Source organism: Jaculus jaculus, chromosome 5 (assembly GCF_020740685.1).
Source record: "Jaculus jaculus isolate mJacJac1 chromosome 5, mJacJac1.mat.Y.cur, whole genome shotgun sequence".
In the NCBI taxonomy this organism is placed as follows: Eukaryota; Metazoa; Chordata; class Mammalia; order Rodentia; family Dipodidae; genus Jaculus; species Jaculus jaculus.
In genome coordinates, this window is record NC_059106.1 from 72,908,954 (window position 1) to 72,934,989 (window position 26,036).

Below are 26,036 nucleotides of genomic sequence, written 5' to 3' on the forward strand. Positions count from 1 at the left end.
GCACATGCATCTGGCATTTATTGCAATATTAAGAGACCCTAAAAAGAATAAAATAAAATGTCGGGCATGGTAGCACACTAATCTTAGCACTCAGGAGGCAGAGATAGGAAGATCACTTGTGAGCTTGAGCCCAACCTGGGCCTACAGAGTGAGTGCCAGGTCAGATTGGGCTAGAGTGAAACCCTATCTCCAAAAACATCCAAACGAATGAAAATAATAAGATATTCTCTGGTGCCCAAACACACACACATGCATGCAAATAAATAAATACAATTTTTAAAATATATATATTTAAAATATTTATTTGAGGGAGAGAGAAAGGCTGATAGAGAATGGGCGCACCAGGGGCAAACAAATTCCAGATGTGTGGGTCACCTTGTGCATCTGGCTTAGGTGGGTTCTGGGGAATCAAACCTGAGTCCTTTGGCTTTGCAGGCAAGTGCCTTAACCACTGAGCCATCTCTCTAGACCCAAAATTCGTTTGTGTTTGTTTGTTTTAAGGTAGGATTTCATTCTAACCCAGGCTGACCTGTCACTCACTCTGTAGTCTCAGGCTGGCCTTCAACTCACAGTGATCCTCCTACTTCTGCCTCCTAAGTGCTGGGATTATTAATTTATTTAATTTCCAGCAGAGAGAGATAGAAGAGGGACATACAGATTAGGCAAGCCAAGGCTTCCAGCCTCTGCAAGTAGATTCCAGATACATGTACCATCCTCTCCATCTGGCTTTATGTGGATACTAGAGAATTGAACCTGGCTTGTTAGGCTCTGAAGGCAAGTACCTTAACCACTGAGCCATTTCTCCCGCCCAATAAATACAATTTCTAAAAAGTTTTCAGGGGGGCTAGAAAGATGGCTTAGCGGTTAAGTGCTTGCCTGTGAAGCCCAAGCATCCTGTTCAAGGCTCAATTTCCCCAGGACCCACATAAGCCAGATGCACAAGGTGGTGCGTGCATCTGGAGTTCATTGGCAGTGGCTGGAGGCCATGGCACACCCATAATTCTCTCTCTTTCTTTCTACCTCTTTCTCTCTGTCGCTCTCAAATAAATAGATAAATAAAAATAAACTCACTGGTATCATTTAAAAAAAAAAGTTATTTAGTTATTTGAGAGAGAGAATGGGCACACCAGGGCCTCCAGTCATTGCAAACAAACTCCAGATGCATGCATCACCATGTGCATCTGGCTTACGTGGGTAACGGGCTATTGAACCTGGGTATTTAAGCTTAACAGGCAAATGCCTTAACCACTGAGCCATCTCTCCCAGAAAATGAATAAAATTTAAAAATATATATTTAGCTGCTCATGATGGCACACACCTTTAATCCCAGTTCTTAGGAGGCAGAGGTAGGAGGATAGCCATGAGTTTGAGGCCACCCTGAGACTGAATTCCAGGTCAGCCTGAGCTAGAGTGAGACCCTACAAACTCCAGACACATGCACCACCTTGTATTGAATCTGGGTCCTTTGGCTTTACAGGCAAGTACCATAACCACTAAGCCATCTCTCCAGCCCATAACTTTTTTTTTCTGTTTTTTTGAGGTAAGGTCGTGCTTAGCCCAGGTTTATCTAGAATTCATTATGTAGTCTCAGCTGGCCTCAGACTCGTGTGAGTGATCCTCTTACCTCTGCCTCCCGAGTGTTGGGTTTAAAAGTGTGTGCCAGCTGAGCGTGGTGGCACACAACTTTAATCCCAGCACTCGGGAGGCAGAGGTAGGAGGATCGCCATGAGTTCCAAGGTCACCCTGGGACTACATAGTGAATTCCAGGTCAGCCTGAGCTAGAGTGAGACCCTACCTCGAGAGAGAGAAAAAAAAAAAAAGCATGTGCCACCTCGCCCACCAAAGAGCATCCTCTTCTCCCCCAAACCCCCACCCCCGAGATAGAGTCTTGCTCTAGCCTAGGCTGACCTGGAATTCACTATGTTGTCTCAGGATGACTGGGAATTCATGGCAGTCCTCCTACCTCTCTGCCTCCCAAGTTCTGGGATTAAAAGTGTGTGCCATCACACCCAGAAAAGCACTGTTTTTTTTTGTTTGTTTGTTTTTGTTTTTGTTTTTTTTTTTGCTTTTTTTAAAGAGTGTGTGAGAGAGAATTGGCATACTAGGGCCTCAGCCACTGCAGTAGAACTCCAGATGCTTGTACCACCTAGTAGGCATGTGTGACCCTGCACTTGCCTCACCTTAACTGCTAAGCCATCTCTCCAACCCAAGAGCACCATTTTTAACTACAGGAATTAAAGGACAAGGATAGAACTAGTATCAAGTATTTTTATTTTATTTTACTTTTTTTTTTTTTTGGTCACTCCCAAAATTCCTCTCCAGAGTGCTAGTTACCAACAGGACCATACTTTGCCCCTTGACAAACATATTACTGTCCTTGCTAACACTCAGTGCCAGTCACATCCATAAAGCTTGTCCATGTGGTGAGGCCATACCCTGTTTCCTGAGGGAAACTTCAGGGTTTCCAATCTCAACATAGTTCTTCCCTTCTGCTTGGTTCAGTGAGGTCATCCATTGAGCTCCTATGTGCTGCTTATGAGACACTTGCGGGGAGGGGCAGAAGTCTTTGTGGTGAAGCATGAAGCAGTATAAGGCAGTCTTGATGCTGGAGGCATTCAGAGAAAGAAGAAATCTGAGCATCAGCAATGTTTCACTGAGGAGACAAAGGTGGAGAGTTGGGGCAGGTGCTCAGGAGTGTAGTTCAGGCTGAGGGGCATGTTTAAGAGGTGGGGTGGCACTTTCTATATTGTCTTCTAGGAAAGGAAGGAACAAGAAGGGTGAGGTGGTTGGTTCTTTTTTAAAATATACATTTACTTTATTTATTGGAGAGAGAAAGAAAGAATGGGCACTCCAGGGCCATCAGCCACTGTAGATAAACTCCAGACTTATGCACCACCTTGTGCATTTGGCTCACATGGGTCTTGGGGAATCGAACCTGGGTCCTTTGGCTTTGCAGGCAAGCACTTTAACTGCTAAGGCATCTCTCCAGCCCCGAAAGGGCTTGTTCTTAAGTAGAGCTTAAGAACTTAACATCTTAGGCTGGCATCAGAAGTTTGGCCTGGTAAAGCAGCAGCACACAGAGGCTTAAGGCCCAGGCTCTGGGGGAACTTGGACTTGGTTTATAAGCTGTTTGACTTTAGAAAAGTTAATGAGTTTTCCTAAGCCTCTGTTTACTACCTATAAACTGAAGATAATTTTTTTATTTTTTTGAGGTAGGGTCTTGATCAAGCACAGGCTGACCTAGAATTCACTGTGTAGTCTCAGGGTGGCCTTGAACTCACGGCAATCCTCCTACCTCTGCCTCCCGAGTGCTGGGATTGAAGGTGTACGCCACCACGCCTGGCCCTAAACTGAAGATGATTTAATTGGTAGTTCTCAATCATAGAGAAATTTGGGTAGAGCCCTGCATTGAGGAAATGATGATGACAATTAATAGGTAACATTGTGTCCAGACATGTCCTGAGCACTAGATAAGCATATCTTCACTCAATCGCACAAAGACCTCTGAGATCTGTACAGTTTCCCTGTGTTTTTACTGGTTGGAAACTTAGATCATGTACCCTGAGATCAATAGAAGATACTTAAAAGAGTGAACTAGTCCCATAGGAGAGAGGAAGAGTAGTTACCTGATGGGCTTAACAGGTGTGGGATTGCTGGGTGGGTAGCACCAGGGCTCCTTTAAGAAGGTGGTCATGGCTGGGCATGGACAGAGGTAGTAGGATTGCTGTGAATTTGAAGCCAGCCTGAGACAACATAGTGAATTCCAGATCAGCCTGCGATAGAATGAGACCCTACCTCAAAAAAAGAAAAAAGAAAAAGGCTGGATAGATGCCTTAATGGTTAAGGCACTTGCCTGCAAAGCCAAATGACCCAGGTTCAATTCTGCAGGACCCATGTAAGCCAGTTGCACATGGCACATGCATCTGGAGTTTATTTGCAGTGGCTGAATGCCCTGGCATGCCCATTCTCTCCCTCCTTCTCTCTTTCTCTTTCTTTCAAATAAATAAATATTTTTTTAAAAAAGAGTGGTCATGAAGCCAGGTGTGGTGGCGCACGCCTTTAATCCCAGCACTCGGGAGGCAGAGGTAGGAGGATCACCATGAGTTGAGGCCACCCTGAGAACACAGAGTGGATTCCAGGTCAGCCTGAGCTAGAGTGAGACCCTACCTCAAAAAACAAACCAAAAAAAAAAAAAAAAGAGTGGTCATGGATTTCAAGTGAGACTAGTCAAACTGTTTATTTTGTTTTTGTTGAGATAGGGTTTCACTATGAAGCCCAGATTGGGCTTGAGCCTGGAACTCTTTTCTTTTTTTTTTTTTCCCCAAGGTAAGGTCTCACTGTAGCTCAGGCTGACCTGGAATTCACTATGTAGTCTCAGGGTGGCCTCAAACTCAGGTGATCCTCTTACCTGTGCCTCCTTTGTGCACCACGATGCTCTTTTGTTGTTTTGTCTTTTTTAGGTAGGGTCTCACTCTAGCCCAGGCTGATCTGGCACTCACTGTAGTCCCAGGCTGGCTTTGAACTCACAACGGTTCTCCTACTTCTGCCTCCTGAAGAAAGGCATGCACCACCACACCTGGCTCACCCCTGTACTTTTGTCCAGCCATATTCGGTTGTTCCAGTGCCAGCACAAATTAGATAGAAAATAGGCTTTAACCAGAGTTCAAGTTTATCCAAGTAAAATCAATAGAGGAAAAGAAAAAAACAAAACAAAACATGTGCACACCTGTAATCTCAGTACTAAGAAGATGAAAGCAAGAGGGTAGTTCAAAGTCTTCCTTGGCTACATAGCAAGTTCCAAGGGCCTGAGCTACATGTGGTCCTGTCTCAAAGGGAAGGGAAGAAAAGGGGGAAGGGAAAGGAAACAGTGTGATGATAACTCAGGAAATCTTACCTGGGATAGGGAGGGAATGAGAGATAGGGAGGGAATGAGAGATAGTGAAACAAAGTTAAAAGAATTATGGTTCTGTGGGCTGGAGAGATGGCTCAGTGGTTAAGGCGTCTGTGAAACCTAAGGACCCAGGTTTGATTCCCCAGATCCCATTTAAGCCATATATACATGGCTGTACATGCATCTGGAGTTCGTTTGCAGTGGCTAGAGGTCCTGGCACGCCCTTCTCTCTTTCCTAATTATAAATGAAAATTTTAAGTGGTTACAAGGGAAAAAAGTTAAAAAAAATAACTACAGGGCTGGAGAGATGGTTTAGCGGTTAAGCGCTTGCCTGTGAAGCCTAAGGACCCCGGTTTGAGGCTTGGTTCCCCAGGACCCACGTTTGCCAGATGCACAAGGGGATGCACGTGTCTGGAGTTCATTTGCAGTGGCTGGAGGCCCTGGCACGCCCATTCTTTCTATCTTTCTCCCTCTCTCTTTCTCTGTCTGTCACTCTTAAATAAAAATAAACAACAAAAATATTTTTTTAAAAAAAGAACTACAGTTCTAGGTGGGTGTGGTGACACATGCTTTTAGTCCTAGCACTTGGGAAGCAGAGTTAGGAAGATTGCTGTGAGTTCTAGGCCAGCCTGAGACTTAATTCCAGGTCAGCCTGGACTAGAGCAAGACTTTACTTTGAAAAACAAAAACAAAAAAAACAAAAAAGAGAGAGAAAAGAATTATGGCTGTGTTTGGACTTGGAGACAGATGAAACTAATTCATGTGGGAGGTGCAGTGAAAGCAGCCAGTCTCCTTTGCTGCCTCGCTTGTGCTCAGGGACTTGGGGATATAATGCAGAACAACCACAAAACAACCATACCGGTCAGGTAAGGAAGCCAGGGTCTTGAGGCTAGAATGGAACTGTGGGAACACAGTAGAGGAAGGGGAAAAAATTATAATGCTAGAAAATGAACCTAGAACCTCACAAATGCTAGGTACTCTAACAGTGTGCCACACCCACAGCCCTAGGAGGAAAGTTTATTCACACCCCCACTGGTGAGAGGAAATCTTCAAAGTGCTATGTGATGGCATATGCCTGTAGTCCTAACATTTGAAGACAGAGCAGAAAGATACAGACTTAGAAGCCAGTCTGTGCTACATAGTGATGCTGTGTCTTAAATTAAGAGCTGGGTGGGGGTAGGGGTGTTGACTATGAAGCCTGGGGGCTGTTCTGCCTCCATTTATCTGAAGAAGCAAAGAGCCAGTTAAATGAATTATGAGTGATGGCGCCCAGAGGTTAATAATCACTTGAAAGGAAGAAAAAAAAAAAACTAATATCATGAAGTCTTAAGTTATTTCATTGATCACACAAGAAAGATGTGAGCACACTGTATGCTACAGGGTACGAGTGAGAGGAGGCTGGTGACAGCATCAAGTTCACCTCTCGTTCTGCCATTGAAGCCTTCATTCCGTCATGTGTAAGTTATGACTGCAGATGTCCATATCAGAGGGTGGAGGTGAAATGCTCAAGAAACGTTAATGCTAGTTGATCTTCTACCTTGGGAAGGGTATGTTTTAGCATTTTAGCCTGAAGAGAGGGAGGTTTTGTGTGTGTGTGTGTGTGTGTGTGTGTGTGTGTGTGTTATATACACATGCATGATGAATATGCCCTTGCAGTGCCCCATGTGCTTGTTCGTGATGATTGGAGTAGGATATCAGGTGTCCTGCTTTGTCACCCTTCCCCCTGTTCTTATCTGAGCTGGAATCTCAAATACAAGAGCTTGCAGTGTTTTGAAATGCTCTGATGTCTGTTCTTTGCTGGACTGGGTTACTGGTCTGTGTAGCCATGCCTAGCTGTTTCCATGGCTTTTGGCAGTTTCAGGCCCTCATATTTGCACAGGAAACACACACTGCTGCTGAGCCATCTCTCCAGCCCTTGAAAGGGGAGTTCTGAAGATTAGAGGAGATCATTATGGCCACAGCCATAGATCCTAAGAAATTAGCCAAGAGTTGAAGCCACACTGATAGCCAAAAGAGCCATGAAAATGTCCTGAAGGCACAGGGAGATTAGGTGTAGGGTCAGAATTTAAATCTTGGCCATAGATCTGTTCTGACTTGCTGTGAGACCAGGTATGAAATTTTGTAGCTCTGAGCCAGGCGTGGTTGCGCACAACTTTAATCCCAGCTCTTGGGAAGCCTAGGTAGGAGGATTGCTGTGAGTTCAAGGACACACTGAAACTACATAGTCTCAACCTGGACGAGAGTGAGACACCATGTTGGGGGGGAATAAAAAGTATAAATATGTCCCATCATATAACTGCACTATTGTTTTTCTCTAATTCCCTTTTTTTTTTTTTTGAGGTAGGGTCTCATTCTAGCCCAGGCTGACCTGGAATTCACTCTGTAGTCTCAGGGTGGCCTTGAACTCATGGTGATCTTCCTACTTCTGCCTTCCGAGTGTGCTGGGATTAAAGGCATGTGCTACCATGCCCAGCCTGATTCTTTTTCATTGTAATATATTACAACAGTGACCATCCTTTATTTTTCATTTATTTTATTTTCTTTATTTATTTATTTTGGTTTTTCAAGGTAGGGTCTCACTCTAGCTCAGGCTGACCTGGAATTCACTCTGTAGTCTCAGGGTGGCCTTGAACTCACAGCAATCCTCCTACCTCTGCCTCCCAAGTGCTGGGATTAAAGGCGTGCACCATCATGCCCTGCTAACATCCTCTGTGTGCATGTGTGTGTGTGTGAGAGAGAGAAACATGGTCATATGTAGCCCAGACTGGCCTCCAACTCACTTTGTAGCCAAGGATGACCTTGAACTTCTCATCCTTCTACCATTTCCCAAATGCTGGGATTATAACTATGCCTGGTTTTAAGCAGTTTTGGGGATCAAACCAAGGCTTTGTATTTAATGGGCCAATACTCCCAATTCTGCTATATCCTAGCCCTAAGTTAAATTTGTGTGTGTGTGTGTGTAAAGTTAGGCCTTGGGCATGTGCTGGACCATTGAACTACATTCCCAGCAAAACTAAATTTTTGAACTGTATGCAGGCTTTTTAAAAAGTTTAATTTATGGGCTGGAGAGATGGCTTAATGGTTAAGGCACTTGCCTGTGAAGCCTCAGGACCCAGGTTCATTTCTCTAGGTCCCATGTAAGCCAGATGCATAAAAATGGTCCATGTATCTGGAGTTTGTTTGCAGTGGCTAGAGGTCCTAGTGTACCATTCTCTCCCTCCCCATCTTTTCTGTCTCAAATAAAAATAAATGTATTTTTTAAAAGACTAAATTAAAATTTAATTTGTTATTTATATATTTATTTTGGTTTTTCAAGGTAGGATCTCAGTCTTATTCCAAGCTGACCTGGAGTTCACTATGTAGTCTCAGGGTGACCTCAAACTCATGGCCATCTTCCTTACGTCTATCTTCTGAGTACTGGGATTAAAGGCATGTGCCATCATGTCATGCCTTTTTTTCTTTTTTTTTTTTTTTTTATATTCTATTTATTTGAGAGAGGAGGGGGGGAGAGATGGGTATATCATGCCTCTAGCCACTGCAAAGGAACTCCAGATGCATGCGTCTCCTTGTAAATCTGGCTTACATGGGTCCTGGGAATCAAACATGGGTCCTTTGGCTTTGCAGACAAGAACCTTTAGCTACTAAGCCATCTCTACAGCCTTCAAAAATTTTTTTTTTTAATTTACAATCAAGGGGAGAGAGAAAATGGGAATGCCAGGGCCTTTTGCCACTGCAAATGAACTCTAGATGTATGTGCCACTTTGTGCATCTGGCATGTGGGTGCTAGGGAATTGAACCCAGGAAGTCAGGCTTTACAAGCAAGCGCCTTTAACCACTGAGCAATCTCTCCAGCCCAATATTTTTTCTAATGTTCCTTTTAAGATCACTGGGCCTGAGTAAAAGTCAGTTGTAAAGACTTGGGGTATATATTGTCAGTCCCTTTAAGGGTTGTTATCACTCCCATGTAAGCTTTAGGTACCCCCTCCCTGCCCCTTGCTCTCTTTTCACACTATGGCTCATGATTCCAGGGTCAAGCACAGACATCAGTGAAGACTGGGAAAAGGACTTTGACTTGGACATGACCGAAGAAGAAGTGCAGATGGCACTTTCCAAAGTGGATGCCTCCGGTGAGGTGAGTGGGTCAGGTCACCCACAAGCAAGCAAGATAGTGATGCCAGGGGTGCCAACTATTTCCCTCCAAGCTGCCTCCATGGTAGATCCCTATACCCTGCTCAGGTAACAGCCTGTAAGAGGAGAGGGGAGGCTTTTCACTCAAGCCCAAGATGACAGTTGTCTTCAGCAGATTCTGCTGCTGATCATTTATTTGCAAGCAGAGAGAAATAGCAAGGAGACAGACAGATGGAGGATGGGTGTGTTGGGGCCTCTAGCCACTGCATATGAACTCCAGATTCATGTGCCCCCGTGTGCATCTGGCTTACGTGGGTACTGGGGAATTAAACCTGGGTTCTTTGGCTTCACAGGCAAGCGCTTTAACTGCTAAGCCATCTCCCCAGCCTTCTGTTTTTTAACAATTTTATATATTTTCAAGCAGAGAGAGAGAGAATGGGCCTACCAGGGCCTCCAGCCAGTGACAATGAACTCTAGATGCTTGTGCCACTTTGTGCATGTGGCTTTATGTGGGTACTGGCAAATTAAACCCAGGTCATTGGGCTTTTCAGGCAAATGCCTTAGCTGCTAAGCCATCTCTCTAGCCTCCTGAGTTGCTGGGGTTATAGGAATGAACTGTTATGCCCAGCAACATGGGCCTGGCTTTCATATTGGTAAGCTGACAGAGAAGTAGTGACCTATTCAAGAATGATCTTCATATACCCTGAGCAAAGAAGACCCAGTGTCATCTTTGTGTCTTTTTTTTTTTTTCTTTTTTTGAGGCAGGATCTCACTCTAGCTTGGGATAGCCTGGAACTCACTCTGTAGCCCAAACTGGTCTTGAACTCACAGAGATCCTCCCAAGTACTGGGAGTCTCTTAAAAGATATCGCCTGTTTTAATTTCCAAAGATACCTAATGACACTGTGACTTTAAAGCAGCTCTGAGCCAGATGTAGTGGGGCACGCCTTTAATCCCAGCACTCTGGAGGCAGAGGTAGGAGGATGGTTGTGAGTTCAAGGCCAGCCTGAGACTACATAGTGAATTCCAGGTCAGCCTGGACTAAAGACCCTACCTCAAAGAAAAAAAAAAAAAAAAAAAAAGATAGCTCCTGTTTTAATTTCCAAGTACTGGGATTATAGGCATGAACCATCATGCCCAACACTTTGTGTCTTTTCAAGTCTTTCTGGGCATGTAGATCAGTAATGGGGTATTTGCCTAGCATCCATGAGGCCCTGGATTTGATCCCCAGCAGTCATACAACAGCAGCAACGAAAACCTGCATGCAAAATACCTGAGCAGTCATTCTGGAACCCATTATACAGGGATCAGCTGAAAGTAGGATAAGAGTAACTAGGCAAGAAAAAGGCAGCTGGAGGTAGGGTACTGAGCCCTTGGAAGACCTTGTGAGCACCTGCTACTCTTTTAGTCACAGTACCACTTTCAAGTTCCCTGCCTTTCAGAGGTACAACTTCGGTCTGCTCAGCACAAGCAAATTCTCCTTTAGGGGATCAAGGCTTCCCCCTGCAGTTTGGGGCCTTGGTCAATGGAATCATTTTCTTTGCATCTAAAGCAATAGAGGCAGCCACTCCCCTAGACAAAGGGAATCTCTGTTCCCCAAATATTTCTTAAGGCTGTCACATCAAGAGCAGGGTGGGTGGCAGGCATGGTGGTGCACGCCTTTAATCCCAGCACTCCAGAGTCAGAGGTAGGATCGCCATGAGTTTGAGGCCAGCCTGAGACTACATAGTGAATTCCAGGTCAGCCTGAACCAGAGAGAGACCCTACCTTGAAAAAACAAACAAAAAAAGAGCAGGGTGGGGGTGGCTATTCAGAGGTGGCTGTGCTTAGCAAGGAGAAGTGGGGGTCTAGGCTTGACTCAAAGAAGTAAGTGTATTTGTATTCTCCATTATCTCTTCACATTTGCAGCTGGAAGATGTAGAGTGGGAAGATTGGGAATGAGGGGAGCCAGAGCAAACAGCTCCCCCAACCATGGCACCTTCCACCTCCTTTGCTCGTCTCATCCCAGCCTTGAAAGACACTGATTGGGAATGTTCCCCAAATGACCTCTGTTATCTCGAACTCTGGATACAGATTCTGGTGGCTAGGGCCTCTGTTCACACCTTCAAAGGGCCTTTCTAAATACAAGCCCAGAATTTTGACTTGTGCCAACCTTAGGGTGACCTAACAGGAGGATGCCTACCCCTCACCAGAGAGCCTACATTTCTCTGTTGAACACCCACTGTTCCTGAGACAGCTGCTGGGGAGTCCCATAGCTATAATACAGAAGCAGCTGAACCACCAGTCTCTTGGAGGAAGCCAGGACAGCATCCCCTGTCCTTCCATATGCCAGCAAGGAAGGCATGCCACCTGCCCTTGGCTCCTTCCCCAGTGGGTAAGAGGCACTCATCTCTAGGAAATTTGCCTCTCTTGGGAATCTCTGTCCCAAACATTTTCCACTCCTGGAATGGTTTCCTGGGGTACAGAATCTAAGACCAAACCTGGAATCCCCTCCTTTCCCCCAGCCCACACTGGAATGTCCCCACACTTAGCCAGGGCTTTGTCATGTCAGATGCACCCAAGTCCTTAGCCCGTCTGTGCCACTGCAAGACTCTGTTCTTGCATTCTTCCCCTCCTCCCAAAAATGGAGGGGCCACTTCAGGCCCTTCTGTGTGTTGCCCAGCAGGATGCTTGCTCCAAGCTGCTCCCTACCTTAACTCCTGTAGCTTAGGACACAAGCCACTATGAGTGCTATGGAGCAAAGGCAAGCCCTCCCAGCCCTGCTCACAGCTTCTCCACCTCAGTCTGTCCCTAAGGGATGTGTTGGCGTGATCGTCCCGGGACTCAGCTGGCTTCCGCAGAGGCTTTCCTTCCTGAAGACAGTAAGCTGGGGCAGTGAGGGCTGCCTGCATTCCTGGAGACTTGGTGCTCCCTGATACTGCTCTGGTGATTCTTGTAAGCTAGTGTATCCACCAGTGATTTAAAGGGGCTGTGGTCAGGAGCACCACGAGTGGTGGGCACTTCACACCTTCAGTGGGGGGAAGGGCTGGAGAGAATGATGATTTTTTTGTTGGATGGGGTTTTTCTCTGTAATTATTTTAGTTTAATTAACCTTTTGGTTGTTTGTGCAATATTATATATTTTAAATTATAATGCATCTCCCCAGAGTATTTTGTAGCCAGAAAAAAAAGAAAACAAAGCAAAAAAAAAAAAAGAAAAAAGATTCTAACAGCTGTTAGTTTTGTAATTAAAAAGGAACAAAAAAAAAAAGAACTTTGTTCTGAACCTTTTACAGACTTGCTGTAACAGCATTAAAGAGATTCAACAGAAGCTAGATGATGTCTGGGGATGTTTCTGTCCCCTTTGGTGCCATACTGGAATCTGGGCAGGACTTATACAACTGCAAGGGTGGCTTCCTGCCGGGAACTGGGAGCATAGGTGGGTCCTGAGGAAGCCCCTTGTCTCCTTGGCCCCACTTACCCTCTGGTTTGAGGAAGGTATGCACACCAAACAGGCTTCTCACCAAAACAAGGAGGCAGGAGGCCATTTCCACATTCCCAGTGCTTGTATTTGGCAGTTCCAATTCCTTTGGGTCATTTTTCTCTTCTACCCTTTGGCCTAATTAGGGTTAGCTAAACACTTGTTTGAAAATCATTTGTCAGCCATTAATGAAAGGTAAGTCTGAATGAGGGCCTTGATTGCATGAAGATGTTTAGCAGGAAAATTGTTTTGGTAAGAGGCCTGCTGGGGCCTGTCACAAGCGGGTATAGTAAGTAAACTTAAGTGTAAAATATATATCGCCATCTTAGAAGCAGCTTTTTGGTTTGCTTTCTCCCCCTACTTTATTGGGGAGGACTTGCCATTGCTTTTATCAAGTGCTTGCTAGCCATGGGTGCCAACTAACTTCTTCGATTGAAGGCCGGAGGATCATGTCGGGTTCCAGGAGCCTCTTGAGCAGGTCCTGGCATTCAGTTGAAATGCCCAGATGAGTAGGGAAGGACACCCCCTTCTGCTGCTGCCACAGCATCTTGGGGATGTCTGTGTCATCAAAAGGTAGGCTTGCACAGAGCATTACATACAGGACCACACCCATACTCCAGACATCCCCCTTCTTGCTATCGTGGGGAATACCCTGCAGCACCTCGGGGGCGGCATAGGCTGTGCTGCCGCAGAAGGTCTGGCTCAGTTCCCTGCGTGACTTGGGTAGCACCTTGGCAAAGCCAAAGTCTGTCAGCTTCAGGTTGTAGCCCTGCAACAAGGCGTTCTCACACTTGAGATCCCGGTGGGCCACACCACAGCCATGGCAGTAGCGGATGGCTTCAACCATTTGGCGAAAGAGAGCCTTGGCCTGGCTCTCAGGCAGTGGTCCACCATTCAGCACACAGTCAAAGACATCCCCTCCCTCGGCCAGCTCCATCACCAGGTAGATTTTCCCATCAGCCGACTCAAGCATTTCATACACCTGGATGATGTTCTTGTGGTCTAGGGTACGGACAATCTGGAGCTCCCGAGGCAGGAATCTCTGGATAAACTCTGAAGAAACAAGTGGAGGAGAAATGGGCTACCAGTTCAGAGGGGCCTAACCCCTCACTCCTGTCTCCTGCATTCCAGCTTCTGTCTACCCACCATGTCTGGGTCTTGTTCATTGGCTCCCACAATAGCATCTAGCTGCTTGAAACTGCTTGAAACTGTCACTTGTAGTTAATAACAGTATCATTGGAACCATTACCTGCCAACCCCAGTGACTACTGTGAGATCACAGCTGTCAAGGTGCTTTAGGAACATTTACAAAGCTATTGGATCTCAGGAGTCATGACTTGCCCACAGGGTGGAGAGCCAGCCTTTCCCACCCCTGCCTTCTGACCCACAAGTTCTTTCCAGGAGTCCTGTCTTCCTCTTCCCAGCTCCACTTGGGGCACCAGTTCTTGCCATCTGCTGGCCGTCCCCTCCTGGAATAGGAAAAGCCCAAGCACCCTTCATCTTGTGTCTCTTTAATCAATCAGGTTTCGGAAGGTGCAGTGTTTCTGGACGCCCACATTCCTATTTCCCATTCCCACTTCACACTAAAGGGGAAGAGGGGAAGTTTCTGACTTGGAAGAAACACCCACCCCCTTTGGCTAGCCCACCCTTCCTCTAACGGGGCCCCAGCTCACCTTCTGGCCCTCCCATCTTGTCTATAATTTTAATTGCCACTTTTCTTTGGTGTTTTTTGGAAAATGCTTCTTTGACTTTTGAGTAGGTCCCTTCCCCAATGGTCTTGCCCAGCTGGTACCCATTGGAGAGTAGAAAGTCCTCCATGCTGTGTAGCGCCTCCTTCCTATCACCCTCTCAGCTCATGCTGCCTCTGCGAGGCAGCTCTACTCCACCATCGCCCTTGGCCCGCTCCTTTTCCCACCGAGGACTTCATCCACAGCTGCCTCCAGGGCTAAAACATTCTCCGTCTGGACACAGCCGCAGGTGGTGGGGAGGGAGAGGGCCAGACATTTTTAAACTCCGACCCAATTGTGATGTAAATGCTGTATGACCCTGAGCCAAAAAGGGCTGTGGCCCTCCATGTCTTCAGCGCCGTAAAGTCACCCATGCCCTCACCCGGGTGCCAGTCGCAGCCCTGCGTGGGTCAGGGATGCGGGGCTCCTTGGCGCGGGGACCGCCTCCAAGCGGGTCGTCGTCTTCTCCTGTGTCCCCATCGAGCTGCTGCGGCCACAGGGTCCCCAAGGCATTGTGGCCAGGACCCTCCGGCTCCAGGCTTGTGGCCACACTGAACATTGGAATTGCCCGGGGTCCAGGGTTCCAGGGAAGAACGGGCTCTGTGAGGTCAGTGCGGAGTGGCTCGAGTCACAATGCAGCGCTCCCCTTCGACGCTGTGGTCCCCGCACGCCGCAGACACCTGCCAGGCTCCGCCTGGACCGGAGCGTCCTCCCGCGGCCAGGGCTCGGGCAGCTGCTTCCAGCCTGGGACCGGCCTCGGACTCCAGCAGGTGAGCCACGACCCGGAGGGCGGGCGCGGGCAAGGGGCACCTGGAGCGGCCTGACCGCCACTCCCTGCGCAGAGCACCCCGGGGCCTGGACATGAGTACCCAGGAGCCCCCGCAGGGTCGAAGATTCCCCATTGAGGCCGGAGACTCCCCTGGCCTTGCCGCCGCCTCCGAGTCCCAGGACAGCCCAGAGCCAGTAGCTACGGAGCACAACCCGGTCAGGTGAGGCCGGCGCCCGCCCGGGTGCCTCCGGCACTGTGGGCAGGGCCTTCGCCCCACTTCCCATCTCCAGGGTCCCAACCCTAGAAGGCTCCCGCCCCGGGTGCACCCCAACGGCATGGCCCGGGCCCCGCCTCAGCGCCCCCTGTCGCGTGCCGTTCTTGCCAGGCCGCTTCGACGCTGCCCCGGCTGCCACTGCCTGACGCTGCTGCACGTGCCCATCGACGTCTACCTGGCCATGGGCGGGAGCCCCCGGGCCCGTGCCACCTGAGTGCGCCTGCGCACGGCGGCTCCCCGAGCCGAGCAGGAGAGGCCCGCCGCGGGCCACCACGCTGAGGTCGCACGCGCCGAGCACGAGACAGTGATGCACATTTTAAAATAAAAGAATGATGCACATTTTAATAAAGCACAGCATAAACTGTTCTTTCCACTCAGGGCTGGCCGTGTGTGTCTATCCTTCGTCTCGGGCCCGCCAGCGGTCCAGCTGCGTCCGCGATCACCTTCCCTTCCGGGAAGCTTGGACTGCCTACTCGCAGGGACCCAGTCCAGGCCCGCCTCCGCTTCCTAGTTGCGGGTTGCCCTCCTCCTCCCAACATGTTTTGCTGGTCAGGAGCCAGTCCCTGTGACCCACTCCCTAAGACTGTCCTCCATTCCTCTGTGAAATTCCCATTACTGTGCGGGACACCGGCTGCTTACAAGACCTTGGACTGGGGCAAGGAGAGGGAAAGATTACATAAATAGACGTTATGGGAAAAGAGGGTTGGGGCCGGGCGTGGCGGCCCACGCCGTTAATCCCAGCACTCGGGAAGCAGAGGTAGGAGGATCGCCATGAGTTCAAGGCCACCCTGAAACTACATAGTGAATTCCATGTCAGCCTGAGCTAGAGTGAGACCCTACCTCGAAAAACCAAAAAGAAAGAAAGGGCTGGAGAGATGGCTTAGCGGTTAAGTGCTTGCCTGTGAAGCCTAAGGACCCTGGTTCGAGGTTCAATTCCCCAGGACCCACATTAGCCAGATGTACAAGGGGGCGCATGCGTCTGGCGTTCGTTTGCAGTGGCTGGAGGCCCTGGCGCGCCCATTCTCTCTCTGCCTCTTTCTCCCTCTGTCTGTTGCTCTCAAGTAAATAAATAAAAATGAAATTTAAAAAAGAAAAAGAGATGGCTACACCAGACCCATCTAATTTTCCCAAGCTGGCTCTCTCCTTGCTATTTTTTTGGGTCCCTCTGGTTTGTTGTAGGGGTTAGGGGCTACCTCAGTTTCTCCTAGGACTTGCAGGATCACTGGAAAATTGAGTAAGGGGTTGAACTTTTTTGTTCATTTTTATTTATTTATTTGAGAGCGAGAACGAGAGAGAGAATGGGCGGGCCAGGGCCTCCAGCCACTGCAAACGAACTCCAGACGCGTGCACCCCCTGGTGCATCTGGCTAACGTGGGTCCTGGAGAATCGAGCCTCGAACCGGGCTCCTTAGGCTTCACAGACAAGCGCTTAACTGCTAAGCCATCTCTCCAGCCCAAGGGTTGAAATTTTTTTATTTCTGTTTTTTGCAAAGTCAGCCTCACCTGGAACTCACTCTGTAGACCAGGATGGACTTCAACTCACAGCGATCCTCCTACCTCAGCCTTCTGAATGCTAGGATAAAAGGTGTGTACCATGATTCCTGTCCTGAGAATTATTATTAGTTTTTCTTTTGTTGGTTTTTCGGAATAGGATCTCACTCTAACCCAGGCTGACCTGGAATTCACTATGTAGTCTCAGGGTGGTTCGAACTCACAGTGATCCTTCTACTTCTGCCTCCCTCCCAAGTGCTGGCACTAAAGGATGCACCACTACGCTCAGCTCGAGAGTTATTTATTAATTTGCACATGTGTATGTGTGCATGCAAACCCACGCACCAGAGTCTGTTGCCACAACAAACAATGCCTAGCTGGCTTTATGTGGATGCTGGAGAATTGAACCCTAGGCCACCAGGCTTTGCAAGCAAGTGCCTTTAACTGCTGTGCAATCTCCCCAGCCCAGAAAAAAAAAGGAGTTATCTTTTAAAATTTTGTGTACATGCTGTGTACATGAGTGCATCCCCTGAGCCCATGCACGTATAGGACATAGGAGAATGTCAGGTGTCCTCCTCTATTGTTCTTTCACTTTATTTCCCTGAGATGGTGTTTCTCACCAAAACTGTAGCAGCTGGTTTTGGGTTTTTGTATTTTTCACTCAGACCTGCTGACTAGTGAAAAACGTGGGTATGCTAGGGCCTCCACTCACTGCAAGTAAACTCCACTTGTGTGCACCACCTTGTGCATCTGGCCTACATGGGTACTAGTGAATCAAATCTGAGTCTTTATACTTTACAGGTGAGAGCCTTAACCATTAAGCCATCTCTCCAGCCTTTTTTTTTTTTGTTTCCTAAGGTAGGGTCTTGCTGTAACCGGGCAGATCTGGAATTCACTATGTAATATCAAGGTGGCCTTGAACTCACGGCAGTCCTCCTACCTCTGCCTCCTGAGTGCTGGGATTAAAGGCGTGCGCCACCATACCTGGCACATTCAACTTTTTATATGGGCACTGGGTCAAACTCCAATTCTAACATGAATTTTTTTTATTTTTTTATTTTTTGGTTTTCTGAGATAGGGTCTCACTCTAGCTCAGGCTGACCTGGAAACTCACTATGTAGTCTCAGGATTGCCTCAAACTCATTGCAATCCTCCTACCTCTGCCTCCCGAGTGCTGGGATTAAAGGCATGTGCCACCACGACCAGTTTATATGAAAATTATTTTGAGGTAGGGGCTCTCTCTAGACCAGACCACCTCTATTTATGACCCTTTTGCCTCAAGTCCTACAGCCTAAACCCCCAGATGCTGGATTACAGGTGTGTGCCATGACGGCTGGCAAGGAAAGGAATATATACATACATGCACACATAGGAATTGTAGGGGGTTTTTTTTTGTATTATCCTTTTTTTGGGTCTTGTTCTAGTCCAAGCTGACCTGGAACTCATTATGTAGTCTCTTCCCTACAAAGCCTAAGGACCCATGTTCAACTCTTCAGATCCCATGTAAACCAGATGCCCAAAGGTGTGGTAAGTGCAAGGTTGCACATGCCTACTGGGTGATGTAAGCGTCTAGAGTTTGATTACAGTGGCTGAGGCCCTGGCACTCCAATTCTCTCTCTCCCTCTCTCTCTAAAAATAAAATAAATATTTATTTATTTATTTGAGAGGGGAAGATAATGGGTGCACTAGGGCCTCCTACCACTGAAAATGAACTCCAGACATATGCACCACTTTGTACCTCTGGCTTTACATGGGTCTTGGGGAATCAGACCTGGGCTAGAGACTTTGCAAGTAAGTTTCTTTAACTGTCAAGCCATCTGTCTAGTCTTATCTTTAATTTTGGAACCCAAGGATCAGGTTCCATCTCCTGTCCCCTGAGACTTAAGAACATGTGACTCACTATCCCTCCCCTCACCCACATGGAAGTCCAAGCCCCTCATGGGATGCTTTCAGGACATACAGGCAACTGAAAAGGACACTTTGTTGGTGGTGGTGTTGTTTTGCAAGGTAGGGTCTCATTCTAGCCCACACTGACTTGGAATTTACTCTGTAGTCTCAGGCTGGCCTCAAACTCATGGCAATCCTCTTACCTCTGCCTTCCAAGTGCTGGGATTAAAAGCATGTGCCACCATGCCTGGCTGGCACATTTATTTGTTCATTTATTTATTTCTTATTTTTGAGATAGGGTCTGAAGCTGGGGAGATGGCTCACAAAGCATGAAGACTTGAGTTCAATCCCTAGCACCCATGTAAAAAGGCATGGCCACAAATGCCTGTAGGTTCAGCACTGAGGTGTGTAGAAGCAGGAGGATCATTGCAGCTCCCTGTCAGCCAGACTAACTGAAAAAAAAAAAAAAACAAAAACAGAGAGTTCCAGGATCAGTGTGAGACTCTGTCTCAAGGAAAGAAAGAAAGAAAGAAAGAAAGAAAGAAAAGAAAAGGGGAGGAAAGAAAGTCAGATGTGGTGGTGCACACCTTTAATCCCAGCACTCTGGAGACAGAGGCAGGAGGATTACTGAGTTCTAGGCCAGACTGGGAATACAGAGTGAGACCCTACCTCCAAAACAACAGCAAAAAGGGCTGGAGAGATGTCTCAGTGGTTAAGTCACTTGCCTATGAAGCCTGATGAACTGGTTTAATTCCCCAGTACCCACATAAAGCCAAATGCACAAAATGACATATGCATCTGGAGTCTGTTTGCAGTAGCTGGAGATCCGAGTGCACCATTCTCTCTCTTTCTCTCTCTCTCTGTCTCTCCTGTGTGTGTGTGTGTGTGTGTGTGTGTGTGTGTGTGTGTGTGTGTCTGCTTGAAAACAAATAAAATATTTTAAAAGGGGAAGAAACAAAAGAAAAGGGGCAGGTTCTGTACTGGGGAGATGGCTCAACAGTTAAAGGCACTTGCTTGCAAAGCCTGCAGCCCAGGTTCAATTCCTCAGTACCCACATAAACCAGAAGCACAAAGTGGTGCATGTGTCTGGAGTTCGTTTGCAATGGCAACAGGCCTTCATGTGCCCATAGTTATCTCTCTCTCTTTCAAAAAAAAAGAAGAAGAAGAAGAAGAAGAAGGAGGAGGAGGAGGAGGAGGAGGAGGAGGAGGAGGAGGAGGAGGAGGAGGAGGAGGAGACAGGCCAGGCATGGTAGCCTACGCCTTTAATCCCAGCACTGGAGAGGCAGAGGTAGGCGGATCATCAGAAGTTCAAAACCAGCCTTGGGCTACAGAGTAAGTTCCAAGTTAGCCCAGGCTACAGTGAGACCCTGCCTTGGGAAAGGAAAAAAAAAAAAAAAAAAGGAAGCAGGTTCTCACTGTGTAATACAGGCTGACCAGGAACATGAATTTCTTATGCCTTTGCCTTCAGAATGCTGGGATTACTCTAGCCCAGATGAATCTAGAATTCACTTTGTAGTCTCAGGGTGGCCTCGTACTCATGGTGATCCTCCTGCCTCTTCCTCCCAAGTGCTGGGATTAAAGGTGTGTACCATCATGCCTGGCTCAGACATCTTTCTTTTTCACATAAAATGGTCTCCCAGGCAGTCCCAAAATCCTGCTCTCTGTAGACCCTGTAACCCATCTCCCAATGTTGAATGCTTCCCACTCTGAAATTTTGTCTTCTGATATTCCCTCACATACCCTCCTTTTCACAACCATCCTCTCCCTTAAAAATACAAATAAGGGGGCTGGAGGGATGGCTTAGCAGTTAAACGATTGCCTGTGGACCTAAGGACCCCGGTTCGAGGCTCAACTCCCCAGGACCCACGTTAGCCAGATGCACAAGGTGTTGTGCGCATCTGGAGTTCCTCTGAGGTGGCTGGAGGCCCTGACACACCCATTCTCTCCCTCTCTCTCTCTCTCTCTGTCTCTGCCTCTGTCTGTCACTCTTAAATAAATATATAAAAATTTTAAAAAATACAAATAAGGGCTGGGCGTGGTAGCACACGCCTTTAATCCCAGCACTCAGGAGGCAGAGGTGAGAAGATTGCCATGACTTGGAGGCCTCCCTGAGTCTGCGTAGTGAGTTCCAGGTCAGCTTGGGCTAGAGCGAGACCCTATCTTGAAAAACCAAAAAATAAAAATAAGGGCTGGAGACATGTCTTAGCAGTTAAGGTGCTTGCCTACAAATCCAAAGGATCCAAGTTCAAATCCCCAGGACCCACATAAGCCAGATGCATATGGCAGTGCATGCATCTGGAGTTTGTTTGCAACAACTGGAGATCCTGGTATGCCCATTCTCCTCTCTCTCTCTTTGACTCTTTCTCAAATACATAAAAATTTAATTTTTAAAATATAATTTTAAAAATACAAATAAAAGCCAAGTAGGCTGGAAAGATGACTTAACAGTTAAGGTGCTTACCTGTCAAGCCTTACCTGTCAGGCTCATGTTCTACTCTCTAGGACCCATAAACCAGATGCACAAGGTGATGCAAGTGTGCAAGATTGCACAAGTATACTAGGTGGTGCATGCATATGAAGTTTAAGAGCTGGAGGCCCTGGTGCACTAATTCTCTCTCTCTCTCCCTCCCTCTCTCTCTGTCACATATTTATAAAAAGGCCAGTCTTGCTGAGTGTGGTGACACACACCTTTAATCCAAGCACTTGGGAGGCAGAGGTAGGAGGATCGCCATGAGTTGGAGGCCACCCTGAGACTACATAGTGAATTCCAGATCAGCCTGGACCTAGAGTGAGACCCAACCTCAAAAAAATAATATTTAAAAAATATTTTAGGGCTGGAGAAATGGCTTAGAGGTTAAAGTGCTTGCCTGCAAAGCCAAAGGACCCAGGTTCAATTCCCTAGGACCCACATAATCCAGATGCACAAGGTGGTGCATGCAACTGGAGTTCGTCTGCAGTGACTGCATGCCCTCACAAGCCCATTCTCTCTCCCTCCCTCCCTCCCTCCCTCCCTCTCTCTCTGGCTCTCAAATAAATAAAAAAATTTAAATCTTTTAAAATATTTTATTTGGGCTAGAGAGGACAGCTTAGTGGTTAAAGCCAAAGGACCTAAGTTCAATTCCCCAAGACCCACGTAAGCCAGATGATAAGGGGGTGCATGCATATGAAGTTCATTAGCATTCTCTCTCTGTCTCTACCTGCCTATTTCTCTCTGTCTCTGTCTCTCTCTCACAAATAAATAAAAACAAACATGTTTCTCAAAATATTTTATTTGCCAGGTGTGGTTGCCCACCCTTTAATCCCAGCACTCGGGAGGCAGAAGTAGGAGGATCGCCATAAGTTCGAGGTCACCCTGAGACCACATAGTGAATTCCAGGTCAGCTTGAGCAAGAGTGAGACCCTGCCTCGAAAAGCCAAGAAATAAAAATAAAAATAATTTATTTTATTTGAAAGAGAGAGGAAGAGGTAGATAGAAAGAGAGAATGGAGCTGGAGAAATGGCTTAGTGGTTAAAGTGCTTGCCTGCAAAGCCAAAGGACCACAGTTTGATTCCCCAGGACTCACATAAGCCAGATGCACAAAGTAGTGTATACATCTGCAGTTCCTTTGCAGTGGCTGGAGGCCCTGGCGTGCCCATTCTTTATTTTTTCTCTGTCTCTTTCTCCCTAATAAATAAAAGTAATTTTTTTTAAGATAGGGTTTCATTGTAGTCCAGGCTGACCTAGAATTCACTCTGTAGTCTCAAGGTAGCCTCAAACTCACGGCGAGCCACCTACCTCTGCCTCCTGAGTGCTGGGATTAAAGTCTTTTTTAATTTTTTTTTAATATTTTATTTTGCTGGCCATGGTGGTGCACGCCTTTAATACCAGCATGCAGGAGGCAGAGGTAGGAGGATCACTGTGATTTTGAGGCCACCCTGAGACTACAGAGTGAATTCCAGGTCAGCCTGGGCTAGAGTGAGACCCTACCTCAAAAAAAAAAAAAATTAAAAAGAGAATGGAAGGCTGGAGAGATGGCTTAGCGGTTAAGCACTTGCCTATGAAGCCTAAGGACCCTGGTTTGAGGCTCGATTCCCCAGGACCCACACTAGTCAGATGCACAAGGGGGCGCATGTGTCTGGAGCTCGTTTGCAGTAGCTGAAGGCCCTGGTGTGCCCATTCTCTCTCTCTCTCTCTCTCTCTCTGCCTCTTTCTCTGTCTGTCACTTTCAAATAAATAAATAAATAATGTTTAAAAATATATTTAAAAAAAGAGAATGGATGCACCAAGGCCTCCTGCCACTGCTGATAAACTTCAGATACATATGCCACCTTGTGCATCTGGTTTACATTGGTCCTGGGGAATTGAATATGGGTCCTCAGGCTTCATAGGCAATCACCTTAGTTGCTAAGCCATCTCTCCAGTCCTGTGTTTTGTATTTTGAGATAGGGTCTTGTTCTAGTCCAAGCCGGCCTGGAATTCACTACGTAGTCTCAGGATGGCCTTGAACTCAAGGTGACCCTCCTGCTTCTGCCTCCTAAGTGCTGGGATTAAAGACATGAACCACCATGCCCGGCTCAAAATTTTTATTTAAAAAAATATATTTATTTATTGGAGAGAGATTAAAAAAGAGACAGACAGAAAAAGAATGAGGGCTGGAGAGATGGCTTAGTGGTTAAGGCACTTGCCTACAAAGCCAAAGAACCCAGGTTCAACTCCCTGGGACCCATGTAAGCCAGATACACAAGGGGGCGCACATATCTGGAGTTTGCATCTCTCTCTCTCTCAAATAAATAAATAAAAATAAAATATTTTTAGCTGGGTTTGGTGGCGCACACCTTTAATCCCAGCACTTGGGAGGCAGAGGTAAGAGGATCACCTTGAGTTCGAGGCCACCCTGAGACTACATAGTGAATTGGTCAGCCTGAGCTAGATTGAAACCCTATCTCGAAAAACCAAAAAAAAAAAAATATATATATATATATATATATATGTATATATATATATATATATATACATATATATATATATATATATATTTAAAAAGGCCAGACCCTTCTGACATTTCTGACCTCTGGCAAAATGGAATGACTTCTTAAAAAGAGAGAAAGAATGAATAGTGCTCCAGGGCCTCCAGTCACTGCAAACGAACTCCAGACACGTGTGCCACCTTGTGCATCTGGCTTACATGGGTCCTGGGGAATCAAACCTGGATCGATAGGCTGTGCAGGCCTTAATTACTAAGCCATCTCTCCAGCTCAAAATTTTTATTTTTTGCTTTTTGCCTTTTTCAAGGTAGGGTTTTACTCTAGCCCAGGCTGACCTGTAACTTACTCTGCAGTCCCAGGCTGTCTTCAAATTTACAGTTATCTTCCTACCTCTGCTTCCCGAGTGCTGCAAATAAAAAATTTAAATTACTGCCACTTCCTACATGCTTGGTTTGTGAGGGATGCAGATTCCAAGCACAGACCTTGCAAACGGGCCAGACCCTGTGGCTCATGAGCATGCCCATGAGCCAGGATCAGGGCACTGCAGGTGGAGGGGACATTGTAGGCAAAGGCTCCAAAGTGGCAAGGTGGAGGGATAGTTGAGGAAATTCAGTTTTCACAACATGCATCAAGACCATGTTGTCTGTTGAGAGTCCATGCCTAAAGCAGAGGGTTCAGGGAACGGTTACCAGAAGAAAGGCTGAGTCAAGGAAGCCTGGGTACCAAGCTGAGGAGTTGGAATTTAGTTCTGCAGGCAACAACGATGGTGAAAGGCTCTGTTTTCCTATGTCTTCTGTTCTGTGTCTTTCCTAGCTTTTCTTTTGGAAAAGATACTGGCCTATGGGAAGCCAAAGGACCTAGGTTCAATTCCCCAGGACCCACGTAAGCCCAGATGCACAGGATGGTACACGAATCTGCAGTGGCTGAAGACCCATTCTCTCTCTCTCTCTCTTCCTCTATCTCTATCTGAAATTAAAAAAAAAAAAAAAACTGGCCTAAACTCTATTCCTGAGTTCAAGTACAACTTATGCCCGTTTACTAACTGTATATCCTTGGACTAATTTTTAAATTTCTCTGAGCTCCATCTCTAAATCCAGAACATGGGGCTAATGTCACCTTCTACAAGGTTATGTCTGTTTAGTACCAGACAGGATGCCGAGGGTCAGCCAGCCCTTGAATACCAGACTGAAATTGCTGCTACTCTGACCTGTGACTTTAAGGGGCAGCAGAGAGCTAAACAGCCTAGAACATTGTTCCCACAGGCAGGCAGGGTGACATCCGGTCAGCAGAGGGCTGGAGAAACTCCCTCAACCTTACTGAGCCAACTTCCCAGCAAATCTTCTCTGGAGCCTGAAAGCTTGGGGGAGTGACATTTCCAGAAGAATCCCTAGGTAGGCTCCTTCATAGTCTAGGGTAAAGCTGACCCCAGACTCTAATGTTGGACCTCCAGGACTCCAGCCTGGATCTAGCAATGAAGATGTATTCAGAGAAGGGTGTGGGGGGGAGAGAATGTTTCACTGCCTTCTCTCTCAAACACCTTATTAGCTGGCCCCTCCCTAAGGGACCCCCTTTTTAGAAGGAGGGGGCGAAGTACAGATGGACCCCCCCCCCGGTTTCCATGGCGATGGCAGGGAAAGGGTTGCTATATTGCTATGGCAACAATTGACGTCAGCACTATTTCCCATGGTTTGATATGAAGGGGGGCAGCCACCCCAACCACAAGCAAATCCCCCACAAAGCCTCCTCCCCTTGCTGAACCAATCAAGCAAAGGGTGGACAGGCTTAATATAGCAGAGGGGGTAAGAGCACAGACTTTGATGTCAGTCAAACCTCAGTTCAAATCCTTGTTCTGCCTTATTCTAGCTGCGTGAATTTGAGCAGGCTCCTTAACCCCTTCATGCCAGTCTCTGAGGGCTATGGGATCATGCAGGTCACGGCATCGGGACCAGCCCACAGGAAGTACATAGTGATGTTAGGGGACCACCTTGCAACATTTCAAGGAGCTGTGGCCCTTCAGCTATACAGACTCAGCTAGAGAAGGCTCCAGGACTTCCATGGTCTGGGCCTCAGGGTGTGAGCACCTCAGGATGTGGCGTCATGAAGCAGAGCCAAAGACAGTGGAATTTCCACATTCTGAGGAAGCCCCAGTGCCACTTTCCCTGAGCTCCCATGCATCCGGGCTCTGACCCAACTTCCTCTTTCTCCTCCCACCCCTGCCTTCTATTAGGTCTTGTCAGCAGCTTCCGACCTTGTGAAGCCTCCCTCTGCTCCTCTAAGAAGAATAGATGTGGGACACCCATGCCGACTGCCCTCTCCCCACCCCACAACTGAGGTCTGAAGACAGAGGCATTCTCCTTCCCTCCTTCTTCCCCACCCCCTAGCCCAGGCAAAAGTGGTTCAGCCTACCCCATTTCTGTTGCCACCATTCTGAGCGAGACCCCATCATA

General features: G+C 47.2%; 3 protein-coding genes across 3 annotated transcripts in view; 2 read left to right on the forward strand and 1 right to left on the reverse strand.

Annotated features, from left to right (window-relative positions):
* The window catches only part of Bsdc1 (BSD domain containing 1), a 35,950-nt gene extending 23,619 nt beyond the window's left edge, over nt 1-12,331 (forward strand). The window contains exons 10-11 of the mRNA XM_004665265.3: nt 8,920-9,023; nt 10,927-12,331. Of these exons, the coding sequence (XP_004665322.2) occupies nt 8,920-9,023; nt 10,927-10,959 (137 nt within the window). The 3' untranslated portion in view covers nt 10,960-12,331. The remainder of the gene's footprint in view (nt 1-8,919; nt 9,024-10,926) is intronic.
* Nucleotides 12,332-12,868: 537 nt separating this feature from the next.
* Nucleotides 12,869-14,659, reverse strand: Tssk3 (testis specific serine kinase 3). Its single transcript, XM_004665268.2, has 2 exons — nt 14,151-14,659; nt 12,869-13,530 (listed from the first exon to the last, which is right to left on the reverse strand). Exons 1-2 carry the CDS (start codon nt 14,293-14,295, stop codon nt 12,869-12,871), a joined length of 807 nt encoding a protein of 268 aa, XP_004665325.1. The 5' UTR covers nt 14,296-14,659.
* A 178-nt stretch (nt 14,660-14,837) lies between these two features.
* On the forward strand, nt 14,838-15,461 carry Fam229a (family with sequence similarity 229 member A). The gene is made up of 3 exons (XM_004665269.2): nt 14,838-14,974; nt 15,047-15,193; nt 15,359-15,461. Exons 1-3 carry the CDS (start codon nt 14,838-14,840, stop codon nt 15,459-15,461), a joined length of 387 nt encoding a protein of 128 aa, XP_004665326.2.
* The last annotated feature ends 10,575 nt before the right edge of the window (nt 15,462-26,036 follow it).

Bases quoted from the DNA above. Each gene is read 5' to 3' on its own strand.
- Tssk3 (XM_004665268.2), bottom strand. From the start codon at position 14,295: ATGGAGGACTTTCTACTCTCCAATGGGTACCAGCTGGGCAAGACCATT. The intron at 13,531-14,150 runs GTGAGCTGGGGC...TTGTTTCTTCAG, and splicing joins CAAGATGGGAGGGCCAGAAG to AGTTTATCCAGAGATTCCTG.
- Fam229a (XM_004665269.2), top strand. From the start codon at position 14,838: ATGCAGCGCTCCCCTTCGACGCTGTGGTCCCCGCACGCCGCAGACACC. The intron at 14,975-15,046 runs GTGAGCCACGAC...CTCCCTGCGCAG, and splicing joins CCGGCCTCGGACTCCAGCAG to AGCACCCCGGGGCCTGGACA. The intron at 15,194-15,358 runs GTGAGGCCGGCG...CGTTCTTGCCAG, and splicing joins ACGGAGCACAACCCGGTCAG to GCCGCTTCGACGCTGCCCCG.